The sequence below is a fragment of the Tachypleus tridentatus genome, chromosome 8 (genome assembly GCF_004210375.1).
Source record: "Tachypleus tridentatus isolate NWPU-2018 chromosome 8, ASM421037v1, whole genome shotgun sequence".
In the NCBI taxonomy this organism is placed as follows: domain Eukaryota; kingdom Metazoa; phylum Arthropoda; class Merostomata; order Xiphosura; family Limulidae; genus Tachypleus; species Tachypleus tridentatus.
This window is the reverse complement of record NC_134832.1, coordinates 132,478,016-132,503,997: the sequence shown is the minus strand read 5'-3', so window position 1 is coordinate 132,503,997 and position 25,982 is coordinate 132,478,016. Positions and strand designations below refer to the sequence as shown.

At 31.0% G+C, this 25,982-nt stretch overlaps 1 protein-coding gene across 1 annotated transcript in view; it reads right to left on the bottom strand.

Moving 5' to 3' along the window:
* Positions 1-25,982, bottom strand: part of LOC143223515 (monocarboxylate transporter 10-like) — a 143,558-nt gene that overhangs the window by 20,038 nt on the left and 97,538 nt on the right. Inside the window, exons 2-3 of the mRNA XM_076451593.1 lie at positions 2,201-2,534; positions 230-506 (exon numbers count right to left, since the gene is read on the bottom strand). Coding sequence (XP_076307708.1) covers positions 230-506; positions 2,201-2,534 — 611 coding nt within the window. The remainder of the gene's footprint in view (positions 1-229; positions 507-2,200; positions 2,535-25,982) is intronic.

Here is a 25,982-nt window from a genome sequence, read left to right as displayed (position 1 = left end):
CTAACATTTAAGCGTTTGGAGAAAAGTTTATTTCGATTTATCTATATTTTGTTTACTATTGCAACAAGCATGTTTTCCACAACAGTTTTAATACGATAAATAGACATTTCTTTAACTTTCTGTTTAGAAAAAGATAAAAAGTGACTCCCCCGAAATTCCTAGGAATATTCCCTTTTCTCTTAAAGTTAAAACAACCTTCAGACATTTCTAAATTTTTGTATTTACTCACCATATAAAAACAAGGAGTGTAAATACCGAAGGAGCAGAGACATGATGACATCATGACAATTTGTAATGTCCTAGTCCGCAGAAGTGAGAAGTCGAAGAAGGAGTTTTTCTCTTGTTGAACAGCTTTGTCCTTAACTTTTCGCTTCTGGTTTTTCAGGTGAAGAATTGCCCTTCTCTGGGGATGATATAACGAAGCAGATCGATAACAAATTCCAAGTAAGAAAGTCAGGAAAACAATTCCTGTTAAGGCTTGAAGTCCAAATCTCCAGTCTAGTGCTCTGTGAAATCAAATAAGCATTCTGCATTATTTACTATTGATTTGTAGAAAACTTTAAATATTATTGTTCATTATTTAAATCATTTCGATAAAATATTAAATATTTACTATTCTTTATTCCTATGCAAACTTATTCTTATAAATTAATAACCAGCTTTAGTAAAGAAAACGAAATATAATGTTTTGAAGTGGTTTCTAAAAAAATCTTTGATAAATGTTGTATAATTTCATGGTATACGTTATACGTTTTGTGGATTTACTTGTGTTTTCAACTGAGCTTTAGAAATAAGAATCATGGCAGGCAGTTTTCTTTAAATTACATACATGTGACGTTATAGTTTTCATATTTAAATAATGGAGCTATTATCCAAAATAATAATAATATCGTATATATCAAGGGAATTTGTGGTATTAAACACATTTTTTGTTCTTTATATGATTACTGAACAAACTTCTTGCCTAATTTTATCTCTCTATCGCGAAGTATACAAAATTAATAACGTTCAAGAGCCATAACCTCGATTTCGTATGTTCGTAAGTATATATAACAATCTTGTTGCAGTGAACAGTAAATCACCTATGGATGAACACAATAAGGTTTAAAGAATTACCTCGTAAATCAATTTGCCTTTATGAAGTGAAATAGACTCGTGAACTTGATTTGTTGTCGTTCATACTTTGCAGACAAGGGTTTAATATGAGTAAAATATATATTTTCACAATCCTAAAACAAAATACTGATTGTTTAAATTAAACAAATATGAAAGTTTCTGGTGTAAACTATTGAAATTACTTTATTTGTTATATATATATATATTTACAGGGGTTAATCGCACTTTATAAGAACGATGCTCCAAGTGCTGCTGATTTTCTCATGTACTTCACTTTCCTCTAGGTATTGCACTTTTCTCATATCTACTTCCTCCAGGTATTGCACTTCCCTTGAATATACTTCCCCCTTTGTCTATGCTCAAATTCTCGTTTATCGTATTGATAACGGTTCTAGTTAATATGCTAATCTTCACAGCAATACCGTTTTAAATTAAAATGTTCTATTTATTAAACTATATCTTTCTCTTTAAAGAAGGAATGACTATTTCAGATTAGTTTAAGGAATAATTTCAAACTTGTTGCCGTCAAAAATGCTTTGCTGAGCGAAGTTTGCCGTTTCCATGAAAAATAAATGAATGCCACTTTTCTTCCGAAATGTCTGTCACTACGTTTTACATTTTTGAAAACCTCACTGTGTGAACAACTTTCTTTGGAATTGCTTTATACCTACACGTATGTATGTATCCCTCAGTCTTAAGACAGCCCGTAACAGAATTGCACATTAATCACGAAATTGATTTGATCCAGATATATAGGTGTTAAATGAATCCTATTTTGACGTGATACAAATCCATCCATGGCAGTAATACACTCAAGGTGTTCGCTGTGATGTAAGTGCATTGGTGTTAAACATGGCGCCATGACTCCTACCTTCAGCATCATGTTACTGCATTAACATATACAAATCATTGAAATAAGGTGCATTTAACTCTTTGTACTTCCACATGGTCTAAAGAATGAATTAAAACAGTATTTATTTCCATATGATAATAGTTTTTGATTGATTGATGTATGTCATGTGAATAAGAAAAGAAAATATTAAATTATTTTCAATTTCATATTGTAAATGAAGTGTTTACTTGCCTTAAAACTTCTCGTAGAAAAACAGACATCACAGTAATTCCTAATCCAGTTCCTGACTGAACAATGAGCTCTACAAATTCACGCTTACGTTTGAAATATTGACCAATCATAATGTTGGACGTCTCTCGTGCCATGCCGAGTCCAAAACCCATAAAGATTCCATAACTGAAGAAAACTTGATGAATTTGCAAAGCAAACGAAGTAAATAGACAACCAAGCGCTGAAATAAATCCTCCTAAAACCGCTGTTAATCGAATACTTTTTCTCCGACAGAGGGCCACAACGACTGGTGAGAGGAAAAAACCTGAAGCCAAAGACAGTGATCCAATCCAAGCTTAAAGGAAGAAAAAAGTGACGAGATGTAATATTTTAAATTTAATTATATAAACAAAACTATTAAATTACGTACATCATGAACATTTCGGTATATTTTTATACATTAAATAAAATTATGAACATTGGCTTACTCATGAATCTGAAATAAAAATGGATGTTACGAACTTGAAATCCAGTCATCATTTTCCATTGTTTTAAAGCGGCATATAGCGGTCAGATATAATTAGTCTCAGTCTGAAAAAAAAAATACGTGCTAAGTCAGGTCAAAGAAATACGTGACCTAAACGTTCTAAAGAAGTATAATCATAGCTGTTTAAAATATGTTAAATGAAATTTACAGTCAGTATAGCCTCGTTTTCATGTGAAGTTGAGAAACAACTCTGTAAGTTTGTTGTTTTTATTGTAGACATTTTTACAGATAAGCAAATAATCATCGTGCGTTTTTCTTTTTTTGTGAAAGAAGCTTAAGCAGATATCATTAGGCTTTCTTAGTCATTTGAGTTAATAGACATTATATACATCATGATGTGATCTCATTAACTGATGCGTACTTAATCTACAAAAACTCTTACTGTTTAAACCGACAGATCTTGATATATTTTCTATTCTGAGCATTTTCTGTTAAACATTTCTCTGATTATGCAAACAAAAATTAAAAGCTTTTCTTAACTATTTGCTTTCAATTTTAACGAATTCTATATAAAATAGAAACGAATTTTACAAATGTTATAAACACGGATTAATCCTAAAGAATTTAGAGAGAACATTTCGTTAAACAATGAAACGCAAGTATATCAATTTTTCAACATGTAAATAACTTGAGTTGGAGAAATAAACAAATATCATTATAGAAAAAAACTATCAGATCAACATTTTGTCTAATTACTTTAAACATCTCAAACATGTTTTAAACATTCTTGAAATGCGTTTGTTTGCCAACTCAACAACATACCTATAACCATAAGATTTTTAGTTAATTTGAAACTTTTATTTTGAAGCTAAACAACTGAGTAATGACAATGACCTTGAGTTCATTAAGACAAGGACCATACATTTTGATCTCTCACCTACTGGACTCAAAGTTTGCTGTAACGTACGGAAATTTAACAACAAAATCGAGGTTTGTAAACTAAAAAAACAACAACACTTAACTTCACAAAGTTTATCTGAATTGAAACAAATTTCATCCTATGGTAAGTTATCTTTCAAATGTATATGTTCAACTATTTCTTGCCACATATCTGAAGCTAGAAGGATCGGAGGGCAGACCCTCTAGGAAGCGGAGCTAAAAGTAGGTTTTCAGTGTCGCTGAACCAGAATCGGTTATCTGGGCTTACGTTCCTGGATCCAGTCAGGATCTTGAGTATGCCAAATTCATATTATTTACATTTTTATTAGTGGGTCCAAACTTGGTGCACGTGATCAAGTATCAGGAGCGGGTGTCCTAATACGTTTTATCTTCAAGTAATGACTGCCTCGAAATAGCTATATAAGTAATTGGGAACAATGTAAGATCTCGATTGGTAGAGGGGACCTTTGAATCCGAAGGCGCAGTAGAAGTGTTTTATGCTAATATATATGATTCAACCACTTGAATATAGACTAAAAACTATACAAATAAAGCGCTATTCTTTTATTGCTTCGTGGTCTGTCTCAATATAATATTTATTTTTTTATTTTTTAACTTTACAGCTGCTTCTTTGATACATTTCTTTTTCTGGTCATACAATATTTTATTACATTGTTTTATTTGCATTCTTTAGTTCAAGAACCGCAGGATTTCGAACCTCAAATTTTAGCGGTGTAAATAAGTAAACTTATTGTTGCCTTACTAGTGTGATATACTGGTGTTTATCTAGTTAAGTCTATTAAGATCACCTGTATTTTGCTGTTTTTGTGCGTACGCATGAAACCCAAAATAAACACTTTAAACCTCAACAGTATTTAGAGTTTAGGCCTAACGTTTTATATATTTTATATTTCATAGGAATTGCTTGCTCCTGGGGTGGAAAACCCCAATGGTGGTTGTGCATTCAATCCGATGAGAATATACGTCACTTAATATTTGATCTGATTATTTATTATTTGCAAGCTTTAGATTCAATCTTAATTTAATATTATGTGGGTCTTATAACATGCGCATTATTTGTAAGAAATGATCACCTATTGGAAACATAGGAGATCATCAAATCAAAATAAATATTAATCTTATTGTTCTTATTAACCAATGAAACTAAATCAAATTTTGAGTAGAGAGTTAAACAAAACAACCTGATACAAACGATATCTCTTTATTGAGCAAAACATTAAGAAAGCTGTAATAAAGTATGTTAACAAGCATTGATAAAAAAGTTTAAAATTAGATGCAGTTCTTGGTGGGGATAATTGAACTTAATTTGTACAGGGTAATTTAGGGTAGCTCTCTTACAAAACAATATATAATAACTATGAAAAGGGTGTATAGCATAGATATAAAATAGTATATCTAAAAACAAAAAAAAAACGTAGAGGAAAATCAGGAGTACTTGTAGAATGTAATGGAACAGTACAGAGAATGGTGGAAAATATAATATCAAGTAGTAGGAATGGTGATATATGTAAGTTTCTTTAAAGCTTTATAGAATAATGTAAAGAAGGATGATAGAAAGTTTTGCAGTATTTCGTATACAAAACTCAGATATCTCATTTTAAAAAGAAAGCACTGACTCAATTCATCCTTACTTTCAAATTGTTCAGCGCTTAAAAGACATCTCTCAAAAATTCTGAGCTCGAAGTATGGAGACAACTTCATGTTTAGAATTTATTTTATAGTTCGTAAAATGACAGTTAAACAAAGAAACGTCAAGCATAGCAAGACATCATAAAATAAAACACTGTACATCCGAAATTCTCAGGGAGTTAAACTGAAAAATAAAAAAAAGTATGATTAGTTTGAAGGAAGCACTAGAAGATCCACTTCTCGAGATGGTTATCACTCCCACTAAACGTTACAGGAATGCAAGCGAGGCAAAATGCCTAAATCTAAACGTTGTTACTCTTGGCAACCGTTTGTAACTAATTATTTTTAGCGCTGTCATTTCATAACGTCACGTTTTTTGTGTGTGTTTTTTACGAACTCACAAAAGCTCGGAAGTTACATATCATTTGTGAATTAGGAAATCGTAAATTCTAAATATAGTTCTCAAAATTATGTTAGTAATTATTCTAATACAGTGAAGAAAAATTATTTTTTTACGATTCAGTGTTTTAATCTACTCCATTTTTGTAGCTGTTTTTTGATTAGATGAGATGATTAAACACCTCGTGTAAGATTTTTTTATCACGAAAATGATAGATACAGGAAATAGCACGATAAAATTAATTAAAAATTTCAATTCCACTAAAGATGCTTTCATGCCAAAAATACGAGTGTTGTATTACAATATTAGCTATATGTACTGAACACCGTTTGATGTAATTATAAAGTAAAACTAAAACAAAAACTTTAGCAATGGGAAGTTGCATTGTTTGAGGAAGTTAAAAGGAGGATGGAGAGTAAAGAAATTATGCAGGTGCATTAAATGCTTAGCATAAATGGTCGAGTTGATTTTTATTGACTGAAATAATAGAAAGACAGTTTAACCATGAAGAGTTTAAATATTTCCTTTTTATTTTTTTGATAATAAAACTTTCCATGTAGGAAGTGATTTAGTGAATAACAGGGTAAAATTGTATAAACAGGTAAAACTTGATTTATCACTTTTTTCCAGAATAAATCTGCACATATTTTTAAGGATGTCGTAACCTGTTGATTGGTTTTGCAAATTGATAAATGTATATCTATCGGAATAATTTATATATTTTTTAATTTACATTTTGAAGTTCAACAACCTTAAAGGTAAACAAGTTGCTAAAAGAATCGCTTTGCTCTGAATGGTGCGACCGAAAAAGAGTGATACTGAAAGAAAAATAAGGTAATATATATGTAAAAACGGCTGGTTTGGGTTGAAAAATCTTTGTATGTAGAGGAGCGAACAACATTTCGACCTTCTCCGGTCATCGTCAGGCTCACAAAAAAAGAAAGAGGTAACTGACCGATAGCTGACCACATGTTTGAAGGGGGTTGTGTAACTGAGTGTAGGAATGTAGAGGACGTGCTTAGATGTTTGATTATATTTATTAATATAGATATAAAGGTGTTCCTTTGTGTTGGTTTATTTTGGGTTTGAATTGTTATATAAGTAAGGCTTCTTTAATTTTGCGTTTATGTTTGTTTCTTTATTTAGTATTTGGCTGTTTTCTATGGTTATGTTGTGTTTATTTGATTTGCAGTGTTCGCTCCTCAACATAAAAATTTTCTCAACCCAAACCAGCCGTTTTTACATATATATTTTTCTCTACAAGTGGGTTTTCTCGTCATCACTAAAGGTATTATTAATTTGTGATCAAAGTAAACTACCTACGCAGATCATAATTATATACGTATACAAACCTAATGAAAAGCATAGGAAATGAAATATAATGATCAAACTACATTACTTCTAATAACTGTAATGCATTGTTTCATGAACCGGGTAACGATGCTGTTAACGATATTTTCAGCCCTAAACTCAATATCTCAAGAATTCGATAAGCCCTGGGGCGTTAGTTATTCTTAAGTCTATATAGTAAGCAATCAATTTAAATTAATCACTAGCTATTAAAGGGTTATTGCCTTTTCCTCTGTCAATAATGCTTTCACGCATCTTTTTTAGTAATGTCAACAATATACATCGTAGTAGTAATGTCAACAATATACATCGTAGTAGTAATGTCAACAATATACATCGTAGTAGTAATGTCAACAATATACATCGTAGTAGTAATGTCAACAATATACATCGTAGTAGGCAACAAAACTATCGCCTAATTATTCTTAGGCCAATTATTCTTATGTTATATGCTCAATATTAATGTTGATTTGTTAGAAAGGTTTTCGTTTTTTTATTCTTTACTTTTTGATGACTTATATAATGGCAAAATAGTTGTATGGCATTGAATTGGATCCAAAAGCAAAATAAAATTTACCTAGTAGTGTTTCAGCTAAGCCTTATATTAAGTTTATGTAATAAAAATTAGAGTACAGACAGACATAATATTACTAACTACTATAATAAAACACACACAAACATGTGCACTAACGTCTTAGAATAAGTATTTAAAACGTTTTAAGTGGTGAATAAACGCTAATTAATAAATATTATTTTAGAATTTAACACATATATTATCTACTTGGCCTTAAAACACAAAGAAAAGTAAACGTTTATTACCACCAAATATACCTTATTCTTTGTACAGTCGAAAGAGTTGAACATTTATGTTGGAATATCAGCATTATGTTTCCTTCTTCCTCAGTGAAAAGGCTCGAGAATGCTATTAAAGTTTTTTCTGTTTGTTTATTGAAAGTTAATTGCAAAGCTACACAAGAGATCATCTGTGCTCTGCCCGCCACGAGCATTGAAATCCGGTTTCTAGTGTCGTAAATTCGTAGACATTTCGCTGTGCCACTGGGGTAATGCTAGTTAAATCTCTTTCAGAGAGGCCCGGCATGACCAGGTGGTTAACGCGTTCGACTCGTAATCTGAGGGTCTAGGTTCGAATCCCAGTTGCGCCAAACATGCTCGCCCATTCAGCCGTGGGAGCGTTAGAATGTAACGGTCAATCCCACTATTCGTTGGTAAAGAGTAACCCAAGAGTTGGCTGTAGGTGGTGATGAATAACTGCCTTCCCTCTAGTCTTACACTGCTAAATTAGGGACGACTAGCGCAGATAGCTCTCTTGTAACTTTGCGCGAAATTCAAAACAAATCAAACCAAACGCTTTCATAGCTCACACGTACTTTCGTTTACGATAACATTTCATTTTTTTTCTACGCAACTTTTACAAAACAAATGTGGTAATTAAAAAATAGTTCCAGAATGATGAAATACATGAAGATTAGATGCATTTTGGAGGTGCAGACAATTTTGTTTTATTTATATTCTATTATTTTCATTAATCATTCAACAATTGTTCCCGTCATTTTGAACGACATTTATGCTAATCAGTATAATAAAATAATAAATATGTTGTTCACTTATGAACAATAAAATTTCAAATGAAACTAAATATGCTAAATGCTATAATCAAAAGTGGGTGTGCCTGTGATGAGGTAAAAGTTATAAGTGACTCAACCAGCTGTTAGTCATAAATCTATAAGTTAAGCTCATAATGCGAGATAATCCTTATAATAATAAAATTAAAATTAGTTATGATAAATATATTAAGCAATATTGTAAGTGAAAGTAAAGAAATAATATGACATAACTTACGAGTGTCAGTGAAAAATAATTAGTTTCAGTGACATCAAATCTTCATTTAGTACATTTTAATATATCTTAGTGTTTAGTGAGGTTTGGTGTCATCTTCAGTAATATTAGTTATATTCTTAATCAGATCAAAGTTAATATTGAGTTTTTTTGTTTGTTTGTTTATTTGTTTTTTGAATTTCGCACAAAGCTACTCGAGGGCTATCTGTGCTAACCGTTCCTAATTTAACAGTGTAAGACTAGAGGGTAGGCAGCTAGTCATCACCACTCACCGCCAACTCTTGGGCTACTCTTTTACCAACGAATAGTGGGATTGACCGTCACATTATAACGCCCCCACGGCTGAAAGGGCGAGCATGTTTGGCGCGACGGGGATGCGAATCCACGACCCTCAGATTACGAGTCGCACGCCTTAACACGCTTGGCCATGCCGGGCCCAAATATTGAGTTTTATTAGGTGTAGACACAAGCGGAAGAATAAGCTATAATAAGTGGTAATATTTATGTATTGGCATTTACGTACATAAATGTTACGACTTTATTTAATATTCATTCATTAAAATTTTCTTTTATATAATTTTGCATTTCGTTTATTTTTGTATTTTGTCTGTCTGTGGATTCAGATTTCTTTCGATTTTACTTCAAATCTCATAAACAATCTCGCACACCTGTCAAATACTTAAATCTGCGCTAGTGAAAAGACAAATTATCTCTTTTGTCATACCTCGTAACAATATAAATACAACATTGCTTTTATAAAATATCATAAAGTAGTGATATATAAGAATAGGTAAGTAGTTAAACAAAAGCTTAAATGAGTTTATGATTTTATGAATCTAAATATATCAATTAGTTTACTTTTAAAAATATTTTGTGATAATACTAAGCCTCAGCCAACGTAACTAAAACTACATTAAATTCTATTTAGAAATTATAAAATCCATGACTTGTGAAACTTGGAGGAAATATAAATAACAAACTATTTTGTAGATATTATAATTATACACAAATCATATAGTGAAACTGGAATGAAATTGATGTTTGTTTGTTTTTGGAATTTCGCACAAAGAAACTCGAGGGCTATCTGTGCTAGCCGTCCCTAATTTAGCAGTGTAAGACTATAGGGAAGGCAGCTAGTCATCACCACCCACCGCCAACTCTTGGGCTACTCTTTTACCAACGAATAGTGGGATTGACCGTCACATTATAACGCCCCACGGCTGGGAGGGCGAGCATGTTTGGCGCGACTCGGGCGCGAACCTGTGACCCTCAGATTAGGAAGCGCATGCCTTAACGCGCTAGGCCATGCCAGGCCCATTGGAATGAAATTTAACTGAGAGTACCACGTTCCTTCAACCAAAACTTTTAAGAGGATTCAGGATCTTTCTCAACATCAGAAATCTGTTTTAACATCTGTGCAAAATACACATAGTCTATTGTGTAGCTTTGTGCTTAACTACAAATAAACCAGATTTTTTCTAGGTTTTGTTTTATTTTTATAGTATAAAAGAGTAATTAAACATTAAGTCAGTTCTCATTCTAAACAAACAATCAGCTATAAACGAAAATAAAATCACGGCTTATATTTCCAGAACGTAACTTTACTAGCTCAGTATCTCGCTATTAAAGTTTCGTCAAGATATTGATAGTACCTGACCAAGCTGTAATAGTGAAATATATGGCTAGTAAAGTTATAGTTTGATGATACAGGTCTTCGTTTTATTTATGTTCGTAGAAATGTCTCATGATGAGCTCCAGTTTGCATAAAACAAAATTAACAATAGCAAATACTCAACTAGTATTAGACAGAGTAATAAAAATACGGAAAGCACGAATAAAATTTTGGTGCCATATTTATCTAAATTAAAATATCTTTATACTTTTAATTAAACATCAGGGTATTTTTCCAATCGTACCTAATAGTGTTTTTTTATTTACTTACAATAATTCGATCCATTTCTTTTAATGAAACTATAGCTTCTGTCATGTTAGGATGGGTTAGTAAGAATAACTTAGAAGAATTATTTTCATATTTTAAGTTGTTGAGTTGCGCAGATGCAAGACGTGGCGCCATTTTTAACTTTGTTATATTATATTAAGCTCCCCACCATTCGACAGGGATGTGCTGTCACACCAGATACAGACTTGTTTGTTTATAATTAGGTTCAAAGCTACACAATGAGTTATCTGTACTCTGCCCACCACAGGTATCGAAACTTAGTTTCTAGCGTTGTAAGTCCACAGAGATGCCGCTGTGCCACTGGTAGGTGCGAGACAGACTTATCATAACATTTCCAAACGAAGAAGGTCTTTTAATTTCTTGACCACCGACTTTAACCCTAATCTGAACTCGAGCTGTTTTATCAAAGTGTGTAGCTAATTCTTTGTAATATGTATATATACATATCAGAACTTGAATGTGATATAAAAACTTAGTCACATTGTACATATATCAGTTTTGTATGTAAGAAAACTGTATATTAAAGTACTATGTCTCAGACATTTCCTTGTAGTCTAATATGTATGAGATGACGTATTTTAACACGTTTCACATGTGTTACTATGTTTTTGATCATTTAACAGACTCTTTCACACAACTTGATTTAGATTTTATGCCACCTATATTTTACAGAATCTGAATAATTCACTCAGTAATTTATCTCGTTTTTAAATAAACTTGTTTTACAGTTGTTTGGAGTTACGATAGTAAGTTCACGGACTTACAACACTAAAATTTAGTTTTATTCTCCACAGAAAACCCAAATAGCTTAGCTCTAAAGCAAACAAACAAACTTGTTGTCAGTTTTAGTCTCATGTGGAAGAATTAATAAAGTCGACACAAATGTTATGTGAATTAATTAAAGTATACTTCTTTGTAATAAAGTAAGATTATTTTATTCAGCTAGTTCCTATTTAGATGAAATTATATTAGTATTATAAGAATTCAATAGAGCCTATAACGTATACTAGTAAGTACGCTGTTAGGTATTATAATTTATTTCGGACGAGTTTCCTATCTATTATGTTATGTATTACTGTTTCCAATAACCGGAAATTTGAATTTAAAAATTAATTAAGCATTAGTATGTATCAAATTTATGATATTTGTCAAGAAGACTGATACACATAGTTTGGTTTTTAACACAAACGTCTCCCGCAGTAGTACAGCGGTAAGTCTATGGATTTACAACGCTTAAACTCAAGGTTTCGATTCCCCTTGGTGGACTCATCAGATAACCTGATGTGGCTTTGCTATAAAAAAAACACACATACACACTTAACACAAATATATATAACAAAAATACAATTTATAATAACGGTTACTGCTAATAGTTATTACAAATGATGGTTTATATACAAGAGCTGTACAAACTGACATACGACACTAGTCTTATATTCGGTCTAGAACTGTATATTTTATGGACGATCCAGGTCCACGACGAACAAATTTATTCAGAGTTGATATTGTCACACCTCGCTTAAGCTAGATAGCTTGGTTAGTTCACACTGGTTACTTCTTACTAAGGAAAATATTTAATGTCCTCGTACAAATGTTAACGTCCGAAATAATTAACTAAAGTTGAACGATTAATAATGTTCAAAATCTATGCACGTTTTGGTTAATCACAATTATAGATTTTGAGCCCTATATTACACTGATTGTAGCTGAATAATAATATTCTTCTTCTACTGTCTCTCGGCTAACTGCTTTTATACAAATCATGAGAGTTTCTCAAATTTTCAACAATGTTCAAAACGCGCTAGCGCGTTTTCGAAAAACAAATATTGTTGATTCTTACTCTCAGGAATCTTCTACAAATTTAGAAAAAATGGCAGGACTTGCGCAGCACAAAGCCATTAATACAGATCACATGCAAAAAAACGAAAACCGTACTGAAACAAGCGTAGGTATCAAAATAAACGTATAACGGTAAACCCCTTATGAGAATTCAACGACTAAAATGTACGAGTACAGAGTGAGACATTAGATAAGCAACATACATCCTTCATAATGAAAAGTAAAACTGTATATTTTGTACGCAGTATCTTGTCTACACACAAATGTAAACTGTTGCTCATACAGTATAGCATTAATATACAACAGACGAGCTGTGATTTAACACGTCAAAATTGAGGTACTTAAAAATTAGTGCTAATACATATTTTGCCGGTTGATTATACCAAGTATTAATAATAAACTCCAAACATTTCGCAATAAAACTGTTTTTAAAAATTAAGTTTAAAAAAAAGGCATACGTTGTCGTCTAACATTGTAAAATTGTGTATATCTGATTATTTGTGTTAATTTATATCAAACAGCTGCAACGTTAGTAGGGATATATAAGAAAATATTGAAGATACTTAATTTTATAGAGCGTTTAGGGTTAGAGACATTTCATAAGAAAACTCAAATATATAGAGGATTCTACTGATAAAATTCAAATTTCATTACATTTTCAACGGCCGTGACAAGTCATTACCAAGAAGTGTCCTACTTGGTAGGGATGATATTCTAATTTAAACCTGCTCAAGTGTCAATCTGGAAAGAGTTTCTCAGCACTTGATTTGGATGTAGCTATCACCAAATTTCCATGAATTTGCTTAATGTGGGTGAAAACTGACAATATTAAAACTAACTTAATCACATATTTCAATACGCAATAAATGCTAAAGCAATATATGGAGAATTTGTTTGTTCGTTTTCGTGTTCTTCCCAAAGCTACCCGAGATCCATTTGCACTAGCTGGCCCTTATTTTGAACTGACAGATTAAAAGAAAGGCAGCTAACCAATAACACCCAACGGTAAATGTTGAACTACTACTGTCAGACTAACAGAGGGATTTAGCTCTTACTCTTATAAAACACCTACAACTCTAAAGTTCCTAGTGCGACTGTTTTTTCTGTAACAAAAAACGTGTCAATGAACCTTAGAGCCACAGTCTGTTTCGCTAACCATTGAAGTGAGTTCTGCCAGGAACGGAAGGACACGCAATCCTTCATCACTAACTATAGCACACGTCCCAACATCACTGTGCAATTATAATACATAAAAAAGTATAAATAATACACTATTGAATATTGGCAGATTTACAGAAAAATTAATTTATCATTATTAATTATAATAATTTCTACGGGTCTATGAATATGAAACCATTTAGCGACCTCAGCATTAATTAGCACACTTCCAAGCATCAATGTCTAATTACAATATGACTCTTAGTGAGCCAGCAGTAACTTTACGAGCTTAAATAGGTAAAATCCCGGTGTTCGATTCCCCTTGGTGGACAGAACACAGATAGTCCATTGTGCAGACCAAACACAACTATCCAACTGTAACAGATTATTTAACACATAACACACTATCCAATATCATTTTGCTTACAGGAACACAAATTAATTATGTTAGTTAAAATGATGTTCATGGAACCATGAATATAAAATCATATTTTTCTTTATTAAAATCGCCACATGTAACTTAAAGTGAAATCGATTTTGGAATTTCTAATAGACATGTATTATTACAATAGAGGCAGCAGAAGTTAATAGCATAATTTAACCTTTAACTACATATTTCTAAATTTAAATAACTACATACATGTTAAAATGTAAATGAAACAACTAAAACAGACATCCAGCCACCAGGAAAACCTCCAATGTTACATGATAGCACGGTAAGATTGTCTAGAAAATTGTTTATTTACAAAACTACACAGGGAAAAAAGGAAATTTAACACAATATTTTAAACCATCACTTTAAATTACGAACGTTTCTGTTAAACGTTGAATTTATAAATATACTCCTGGTCTATAGCGATATTATTTCTGAACTAATAGAGTTAACAAGCGCTCGTACATCACATTACGCTAATAGAATCTAATTATTTTATTAGTATATATGAAAACAGCTTCAAAGTAGAATGCGGAAAAGTTACGACAATTCAATAAAGTACATTTTAAACTAATTAATATCTTCATGACGTGGTAATTAATCATTTTAAGCTTGAAATGTTTGTTTTGAATTTCGCGCAAACCTACACGAGGGCTATCTGCGCTAGCCGTCTTTAATTTAGCAGTGTGAGACTAAAGGGAAGGCAACTAGTCATCACCACCCACAGCCAACTCTTGGGTTACTCTTTTACCAACGAATAGTGGGATTGACCGTCACATTATAACGTGCTGACGGCTGAAATGGCGAGCATATTTGTTGTGATGGGGATTCGAACCCACGATCCTCAGATTAGGAGTCGAGTGCCTTAACCACGTGGCTGCCGGGCCAGCTTGAGATGAGCTAACCATGTTGAAACGATTATTCAAATCGCGAACAATTCAATTATCAACTTGTACGATCTAAATATAAATAATTTTATAACGCGAGTACAAGTGATACTATCAAGTCTTTCTTTGCTATGTTTGGAATTTCGCATAAGGCTCTTAGCCATCGTAATTTAGTAGAGAAATATTAGAAAGAAGGCAGTTAGTGAACACTGCTCACCATCCACCAACTCGTGAGATACTTTTTTACCGAAGAAATAACGGGATTGACCGTCACATTATAATGCTCTCACGACTGAAAAGGTGAAGGGGATATGAAGTCGCAACCTTAAATTTGGGAGTCGAGCGACCTAACCACAAGGACATTCCAGGCCCCATTAGGAAGAAAGTGGTGAGGTTTTAAACGTTTTTCATAAGTTTTAATAACTAATCCATTTGTTAATCTGTATTTTGTACAAAGTTAATTTTTGTTTGTTTTTCTTTGGCAGAAAAGCAACAGATAAGCTATTTGTACTCTGCCTATTGCAGGTATCGAAATCCGATGATTAGCGATATAAGCCCTCAGACTTATCGCTAGCCAACAAAAAGTTTTGTACAATTATATTATAAACAAAAAGATAGCGTATTATCCTTAAACACTCTCAAGATAATTAGAGTTTATTTTAAATTGTGTTCAGAATTGTCTTAATTTCTCGAAAAATAATATGTGCATACTTTGATGGACTTGCATTCAAATTATTAAATTTAAAAAGTTGTTTTGAATGTTCCTATAAAATAATTCATAACATAAATAACGCATCAGCTTCAGTAACGTTTCATTTTTCCTCCACTTTCAATCGTAAATAATCTGTAAAATACCTTGAAAGTAATTTATTTTGGTAGTGAAATACATTTTAAAATATTCCTTATTTAATGAATAAAATTTAATGACTTTTTAGTAATTTATGTTTCGTTTGATAAGCATAATTATTAGCAAATAACATAATATTTAAATATTTTGTTATAGTTAAGCAGCAATAAACTTAATGCGTATATTTCAAGAAACATTTATTTTCTATTACACTTTCTGTGGTAGGGGGGCCGTTTTACCTATAAAGTTGATTAAAATGGATCCAATCTAACTCATAGCAAACACAATTTAAAATAAATGATGCAGTTAGCAACTGCATTTAATTCCTCTAAATCATAACTTAAATATTATTGTACAAGTAGTCAACACGTGTTTACTAAATAGAAATGTGATGTATTTTTTTATTATGAAGCAAATTTAAAAGATTCTTAAGTTTTCATTGTTTCTGAGTGGTTTAGAAATCAGAAGATAATGGGTGTACGCAGTAAGTTAGGTTTAAAAAAGTATGTTATTAATAAAAATGTAGTGATTATAAGCTGTGTCAATGTAAATAAAAATATCTGTGTGCAAACATATTTACAATACACTTTTATATTAATTTGAACTTACGTCATTGTGTTTTTAAATCGTATGTAAATTTCACCCCTTAATGCTTTCTTTTGAGCATTAAAAATAGTCCTACACCAAAGCTATTTATACAGGCGACTACAACAAATAAGCAAAATGTATGGTAGTATCTTGATAAGTTGAAAATACGTAAAGGTGACACATATATAAGTGCAACGATAAATAGAGTAATTTTATTCACATATTAGTTTTTTATAGTATATCGTACAGCAAATAATCGCTTATCACGTTGTAAGTGATCTAAATAGTAAAGTAATTCGCTGTGTATATCCTTGTACTAAAACATAGAGAAAAATGAAAAATACCGAGGGTTAATCTTTATAAGAACGATGTTTGAGGTTTAGGTAGTGGTCAGGTAGAATTTTGGATGCCTGCTTACATAAGATGGATTTCTCTATCGGCACTCTCGTTTCCTCTCTCCACAGCAAATTACTGGAGATTGGATCTATAGATCCTCGTTACAAACTTTTAAGTTTAGAATGAATCAATATATCAGATTTGATTTATTTTTTTCCGAACTACTCTATAAACACTACTTCGACCACATATACAAACTCCTCGGACCTTTAAACCCAAATATTAGTTCTTTGACAACCACACTTCACTTCGTGCTGCACTTGGACAGCATCTCCATTATTGACCGTGACCATTCTGATGACCACGATTACATCCTACCGCCGGACACCATTGCAGCATATTTCTCTAAAGAAGAGCGAGTTCGGTTTCAGACAACTCTTCTTAGCAGCCTTTACGCAAACATTCCCCTGTACCTCTACGTTAATTAAACCAAATGCCTAAAAGTCCACTAGAGCTGCATCAGACACACGAGAATGGGATGTCATGGGTACAGTTTTTCTGTTCTCTTTCTTACAAAAGGGGAGGAAGTCCATTGATTTCTAAGTATAGCTATATAATTTTCAGCTCTTGTATGGTTGGCATATATTAATTTCGTATCTTTGTTTGCAATCTTAGGTAACATAAACTTCTTAATTATATTTGTCATTGTTTCTAGGCCTATAATCTACAAAATTGATGCAGTGTTAAAAATATAATAAGTCTAATACTAATTTGTTATGAGATATATAATTAATTATAATCGTACTTTGCCACAATCACTTTATAATAATATTAACATCTGATAAAAACAAGCTATCTTATTATACCATAAATAATATTCAACTACGACATGCTACAACTTAACTAGGAAACTGGATAGAAAGATAAAAAACTGATGTCTTGTGAAGATAAAAAATAACAATAGGTAATATATTAAATGAATAACAGGAACTTACAAATATTGATTCTTTCAACAAAATGCAATCAACCTGGATGTGATCAAGCACAAATATTATACAAAACATAAATTTGACGCAATTAATCCAACTTTTACAACATAGAGAGCGGATAGCCTAAGTTATAAAAGTAAACAAACCCCAAGTAGAAGCAAAAATAAATGAAAGGTAAGATTGAAGAAAACTTGTAATAATAATAACACATAGAAAAAATAAATAAATTTAAATATTTCAATGAAAGTAGCTAATAGAGACTTAACTTAAGATGTGATGCTATATTGTATAGGAAACTGACGTAATGTAACACTATACAGGGAAATGACGTAATATTATATTATATGAGAAAATGATGTAATGTTATACTATATGGGAAAATGACGTAATGTTATACTATATGGGGAACTGATGTAATTCTATACTATACCACAGATATTCTTTAATAACGTAAACATATTAATAAGTTAAAGTGTAAATGAAGATTGTGGTATTCTGTAATACTGTTAGTCCTGTAATTTCCTGCAAACTTAGATAAATCTGGAGTCCAAACTGAGTTAGAAAAATGATCGTTTGTGAATTATTTCCATGGAATATTCTAATGTGGAATATTGTATTTAATAAGCTGGAAATATTAAACACTGTATTTAGAATGTTCAAATCTGGAAATAAAATATCCTTAAAAAATCAAAATTAAAGGTGTTTAAATATTTGATTAGCGACAGTTATGTACAAATCTAAGTAACGTTATTGTTGTTGGTTTAATTAAAGAGTTTTTCCAAGAGTAAGGTTTCGTGAATAAATAAGTTTGACAGTTTTAAGACAATTTAATAAATAGGTAAAATAATATCTTAAGCAAATCTAAAATAATTCATAAGTTTCTTCCTTAGTAAGATTTGTTATGTAAGAAACTCAAAGTGACACAGCGACCAATCTGAAGACTCAACGCTAAAAACTGGGTTTCGATACTCGTTGTTGGCACAGCACAGATAGCTCATAATGTAGATGTGTGCTTAACCACACGCAAACAAATACATCTAGCAGCCTTATCTCATTATATTAAGCACATAACAACGCGATAATGTTTAAATATGCATACAAGGGTTAAAAGTGCGTATATCTAACTTTTTTTAATTAGTAATCTAATTTTTAATTGTGCATTTATATCCACAGATAATCGTTTCATTCAGAAACTGATAAAGTTTTTAATTGTGATTTTCTTGAGTGACATAGTCAATCAGAAAAACTTAGAAAGTTATTGCAGCATAATGCCCGATGCCATATAACAGCATAATTTCTAATTGTTTATTCCTATGCTGTTTGATCTCATATTTAGATATGCATCTAATCCTATGATTGGTTAATATTAACTTACGATAAAAGCAAGCTATGTACACTTAGATGGATATTAAAAATCGAGCTGGTAAATAGCATAGATAATTAAATATACTTTTCTTATGTGTCTAGTTATGAAGATCTAAAGTAATTGTTTCACCAGTTGGGTGTCCTCACTATTAACGATATTTTGTGCTGTGATCCAAATATCATCCCAGTAGTTCGGATTATGTTAATGAGATATAGGCTTGCCCTAAATACAGATATTAAGCTAACAGTGGAAAACAATCTCTTCAATAGGATTATTATAATATAAAATTAAATGTAAAGTAAAGGTATTTGAATAATAAATACTATAACCAAAACTGTTAATGAAAATAATAATAAATAATTAATATCGTATACTTTACTTAGAGAACACAGATACAGTAGGCGCTTGAGTGAATTACTTAGTAGAAGTAAAGTTTTTTAGCAATGTGATCTTAATATAACATGTCTGAATTTTCTCTAATTATCCCTAGCGTGTCTTTTGACTAAAGAAAATTCATTAAGCCACCCCTACTGTCTAACGTTAGAGGAAAGTGACATCTGTGACAAATTCATGCCGACACATGTTACTGCTTAAACTGTGTCGAGTTGGTAGCAGTAATTTTTTCCTAAGGTACAATTCAAACGTAATGTTTATGGAGATTCCAAATAACAAGTAAAAATAAATAAAATAACAGCTTAACTTCCATAAGAATATGATGATATTAAATGTAATACAAGGAAATGAACAAGCTAAATGTATTATGAAGTCTAACTTTACCGCGTTTTTCTAACTCGCCTCTGATTCTCAACAAAAACATAGAATTGGTTAGAAAGTAATAAAAATCGATAAGAAAACTCAATACGCCACTACAATGTTCAGTAAAAATATTGAAATTTACAAAGGAAAGTTACAGCACTCGTTAATATGGTAAAAAATATGATTATCAAAACAAATTTAAATAATGGCATATATATATATGGAACTTCCATATAGTTAATATTAACTATATGTAATAAGAACATAAACTACAGCCAACGAAAACTAGTGGTGGTTCTCTACACTAAAGAGATTCACTATTACTCTATACATCACGATATTCTAAAACGTCACAATTAAAGAATATCTTGGAATTTTCCGGAGAATGAAATGCATTTTATGTTTAAAACATGCATTTAGAAGCCTCGTTTATAAATTTGATAGTGAGTTCACGAGCTTTATCCATAAAATCTAGAAGAACAAACTGTATTGTATCTTATAAGTATAGAGCAGTAAATACTGTAATATCTCTTATATTATTTGTACTAGGGAATAGCAAGTTTATAGTAACTGAAAAGTTGAAAGTGTCTATTTTATTGAAATTTCTTTTATTAGTTATATTGATATCTAATATACGGATATTGTGCTTATTTTATTAGTTATATTGATATATAATATAAGGATATTGTGCTTATTTTATTAGTTATATTGATATATAATATAAGGATATTGTGCTTATTTTATTAGTTATATTGATATATAATATAAGGATATTGTGCTTATTTTATTAGTTATATTGATATATAATATAAGGATATTGTGCTTATTTTATTAGATATATTGATATCTAATATAAGGATATTGTGCTTATTTTATTAGTTATATTGATATATAATATAAGGATATTGTGCTTATATTATTAGTTATATTGATATCTAATATACGGATATTGTGCTTATTTTATTAGTTATATTGATATCTAATATACGGATATTGTGCTTATTTTATTAGTTATATTGATATCTAATATAAGGATATTGTGCTTAGTTTATTAGTTATATTGACATATAATATAAGGATATTGTACTTATATTATTAGTTATATTGATATATAATATAAGGATATTGTGCTTATTTTATTAGATATATTGATATCTAATATAAGGATATTGTGCTTATTTTATTAGTTATATTGATATATAATATAAGGATATTGTGCTTATTTTATTAGTTATATTGATATATAATATAAGGATATTGTGCTTATTTTATTAGTTATATTGACATATAATATAAGGATATTGTACTTATATTATTAGTTATATTGATATATAATATAAGGATATTGTGCTTATTTTATTAGTTATACTGCTATATAATATAAGGATATTGTGCTTATTTTATTAGATATATTGATATCTAATATAAGGATATTGTGCTTATTTTATTAGTTATATTGATATATAATATAAGGATATTGTGCTTATTTTATTAGTTATATTGATATATAATATAAGGATATTGTGCTTATTTTATTAGTTATATTGATATATAATATAAGGATATTGTGCTTATTTTATTAGTTATATTGATATATAATATAAGGATATTGTGCTTATTTTATTAGATATATTGATATCTAATATAAGGATATTGTGCTTATTTTATTAGTTATATTGATATATAATATAAGGATATTGTGCTTATTTTATTAGTTATATTGATATCTAATATAAGAATATTGTGCTTATTTTATTAGTTATGTTGATATCTAATATAAGGATATTGTGCTTATTTTATTAGTTATGTTGATATATAATATAAGGATATTGTGCTTATTTTATTAGTTATGTTGATATATAATATAAGGATATTGTGCTTATTTTATTAGTTATGTTGATATATAATATAAGGATATTGTGCTTATTTTCTGTGAGAGTTTTTTTTTCTTCTTCTAGAGACTCTAGTGTGAAGATTTATTCTGGTGTGTCTGGAAGAAATATATAAGTGTAAGAATATCATATGTTGATCTACAAGTTAAACACTTGGCAAAGTAATTAATTAAAGCTCCTTTAACTAATAGGATTTATCAGAAAACCTGTAAGTTATATCAGTCTAATTTGTAATCCTAAATTTAAATACATACGTCAGATTTCCATATTTGCTTAACATATAGAGCAAAAACATGAAAATGGCTGAACTGAAGCCGGTCTAGGCTGAATTAGAAATAGAAAAAAGAAACATTGAAACAACTGAGATGTGCAGAGATTTACATTTTTACTTGAAACGAAAATAAAAAAAAACTTCTTAAGAAACTTCAAGAGGAAAGCGTGAGAGCTAGTTCACTATTAAATGTCGAGAGGACAAAGATCATGCCATCTGGAACACTTAACGAATTAAAAGCAGGAAAGAACCAAGCAGAGTATTGGAAATATCAATTTTCGTGAGGACCAGAAGGAATAGAAGTGAAATTTGTGCTGAACACATGAGAAGCACGTTTATGTTAGGAAGAACAGCAATACAAACAGAAAGTATAATAATAAAGAATAAGATTTTCTCTGACACAACTAAAATAAGATTAGGAAGAACGTTGGTTTTCTCTGGCACACCTAATATAAAATTAATAAGAACGTTGGTTTTCTCTAGCACAACTAAAATAAGATTATTAAGAACGTTGGTTTTCTCTGGCACACCTAATATAAAATTAATAAGAACGTTGGTTTTCTCTAGCACAACTAAAATAAGATTATTAAGAACGTTGGTTTTCTCTGGCACACCTAATATAAAATTAATAAGAACGTTGGTTTTCTCTAGCACAACTAAAATAAGATTACTAAGAACGTTGGTTTTCTCTAGCAGACCTAATATAAAATTAATAAGAACGTTGGTTTTCTTTAGCACAACTAAAAATAAGATTATTAAGAACGTTGGTTTTCTCTGGCACACCTAATATAAAATTAATAAGAACGTTGGTTTTCTCTAGCACAACTAAAATAAGATTACTAAGAACGTTGGTTTTTTCTAGCAGACCTAATATAAAATTAATAAGAACGTTGGTTTTCTCTAGCAGACCTAATATAAAATTAATAAGAACGTTGGTTTTCTCTAGCAGACCTAATATAAAATTCATAAGAACGTTGATTTTCTCTGGCACAACTAAAATAAGATTAGTAATAACATTGATTTTTTTTTCTCGCACAACTGAAATAGGATTAGTAAGAACGTAGATTTTGTCTGGCACAGTTAAAATAAAATAGGATTAGTAAAAACGTAGATTTTGTCTGGCACAACTGAAATAAGCTTAGTAAGAACGTTATTTTTTTCTGGCACAACTGAAATAGGATTAGTAAGAACGTTATTTTTTTCTGGCACAACTGAAATAAGATTAGTAAGAACGTTATTTTTTTCTAGCACAACTGAAATAAGATCAGTAAGAACGTTATTTTTTTTCTGGCACAACTGAAATAAGATTAGTAAGAACGTAGATTTTGTCTGGCACAACTGAAATAAGATTAGTAAGAACGTTACTTTTTCTGGCACAACTGAAATAAGATTAGTAAGAACGTTACTTTTTCTGGCACAACTGAAATAGGATCAGTAAGAACGTTATTTTTTCTGGCACAATTGAAATAAGATTAGTAAGAACGTTATTTTTTCTAGCCCAACTGAAATAAGATTAGTAAGAACGTTATTTTTTTCTAGCACAACTGAAATAAGATTAGTAAGAACGTTATTTTTTTCTGGCACAACTGAAACAAGATTAGTAAGAACGTTACTTTTTTTGGCACAACTAAAATAGGATTAGTAAGAACGTTATTTTTTTCTGGCACAACTGAAATAAGATTAGTAAGAACGTTATTTTTTTTAGCCCAACTAAATTAAGATTAATAAGAACGTTATTTTTTTTAGCCCAACTAAATTAAGATTAATAAGAACGTTATTTTTTTTAGCCCAACTGAAATAAGATTAGTAAGAACGTTATTTTTTTCTGGCACAACTGAAATAGGATCAGTAAGAACGTTATTTTTTTTCTGGCACAACTGAAATAAGATTAGTAAGAACGATAATTTTTCTGGCACAACTGAAATAAGATTAGTAAGAACGTTATTTTTTTCTAGCACAACTGCAATAAGATTAGTAAAAACGTTATTTTTTTCTAGCACAACTGAAATAAGATTAGTAAGAACGTTATTTTTTTCTAGCACAACTGAAATAAGATCAGTAAGAACGTAGATTTTGTCTGGCACAACTGAAATAAGATTAGTAAGAACGTTGATTTCCTCAGCCAGGTTTGAATGTGAAAACTTAGATTTACGAAAGAGCATATAAATAATATGAAATCATTTGAAATGCGGTGCTTGAGTAGATTACTAAAGATTCCATGGACAGCAAGGAGAAACAATCGATCAGTTCAGGACTAAATATAGCCTACTTACTCCCTTGAGGGCATGATACTTAAACAGAAACTGGCATATTACAGACATGCGGCGCAAGCAATACAACGGAAAAGAAAAGACGATCGTGTCTGGTAAAGTAGAAGGAAGCAGTAAGAGAGGAAGATCTTCAAACAAGGTGGGTGGGTGGAGTTACAGAAGCCACCGGTATGTATCTTCAGCAGTTCGGAATGCAACTGGTGATGCGTCTTCTTGGAGACAGCTGGTCGATTGGGTTACCAAGACTCGACGCCGACTCGATGGCACTTAACTAACTAACTAGCCAATACATAAACAAAGACATAATTATATCACTAAAAAATTTAGAAATCTAGCCGATAAACAAGAAAAACTCAAGAGGATGTCACTGATTCCTCGTTGTTTCATACGCTTCACGAACTTTTAAAACTGAATTAAAACAAAGGTTAAATTTAAAGTTCCATACTGTATTTTGTTTGTACTTGAATAAGCGTCTGTGTATCAGAGTTAAAGAAAAAACTTATGAAAGAACTTACACACTTTTAAACGTGTAATAAAACATTTCAAATATCAGCTTTTAACTGTAAAAACAAAAACAGCAGAAACTCTACACTTTACTTGAAGCACACAGAACTTTGAGTTTAGTACTGTAGAGGATGTTAAATATTAAAGAATAATAAAAAATGTGTCTGCAAATTAAATGTACTTACACCATTTTTTAACGTTTTTGTTTAGTCAGGTGTCGCAATTCATCAAACATCAATAAATGTATGTGTTCAGTCAATAACTATAATTGATACCATCGTTAAGACAGTGCAAAGAAAAAGGCCTCAAGGTGAATGTTTGTTTGTCGAATTTGGCGCAAAGCACTCGATGGCTATCTGCATTAGCAGCCTCTAATTTTGTAGCGATAAGCAAGATGGCAGTTATTGATGTTTAGCGCAAAGCAATAGAATGAGTTATCTACATTGTAATAACCGTGGGGAATCGAACCCCGTATTTTAGCATTATTAGTCCGTAAACTTGCCGCCAATCCACAAGGATTAGATAGAAAGAAAGTAGCTAGTGAAAATGTCACTCACAGCCAACGTTTGGGCTACTCTGTTACAAATGAATAGTGGAATTGGTCCTCACTTATAACGCCTCTACAGCTGAAACGACAAGCATGTTCAGTGAGAGGATTCGGGCCCGCGACCCACATATCGCTTATCGAACGCCCTAAGTCCTAAGCCATGCCAGAGTCTCATGCCTCAAGGGAAAATGTGATATACATTAGGATAACCTAGGAGAAATCACTCTAGAAGGTTTTTAAAAGTGAGAAACAAAAACAACATTTCGATAGGCAAGAACATAGCAGACGGTTATGTTAACTGCAGATGAAAATAACCTAAGAATCTAACACCAACCATTACTACGTATAAGGATAAAAAAATTCCATCACAGTTGAAATGAAAAACGTTTTACATGGTTACAGTAATATTATTACTCCGCCTGTTACTTCTAGTTGATAGTATGACATCTATCAGTCTGATAAAAATGTTCACTGGCT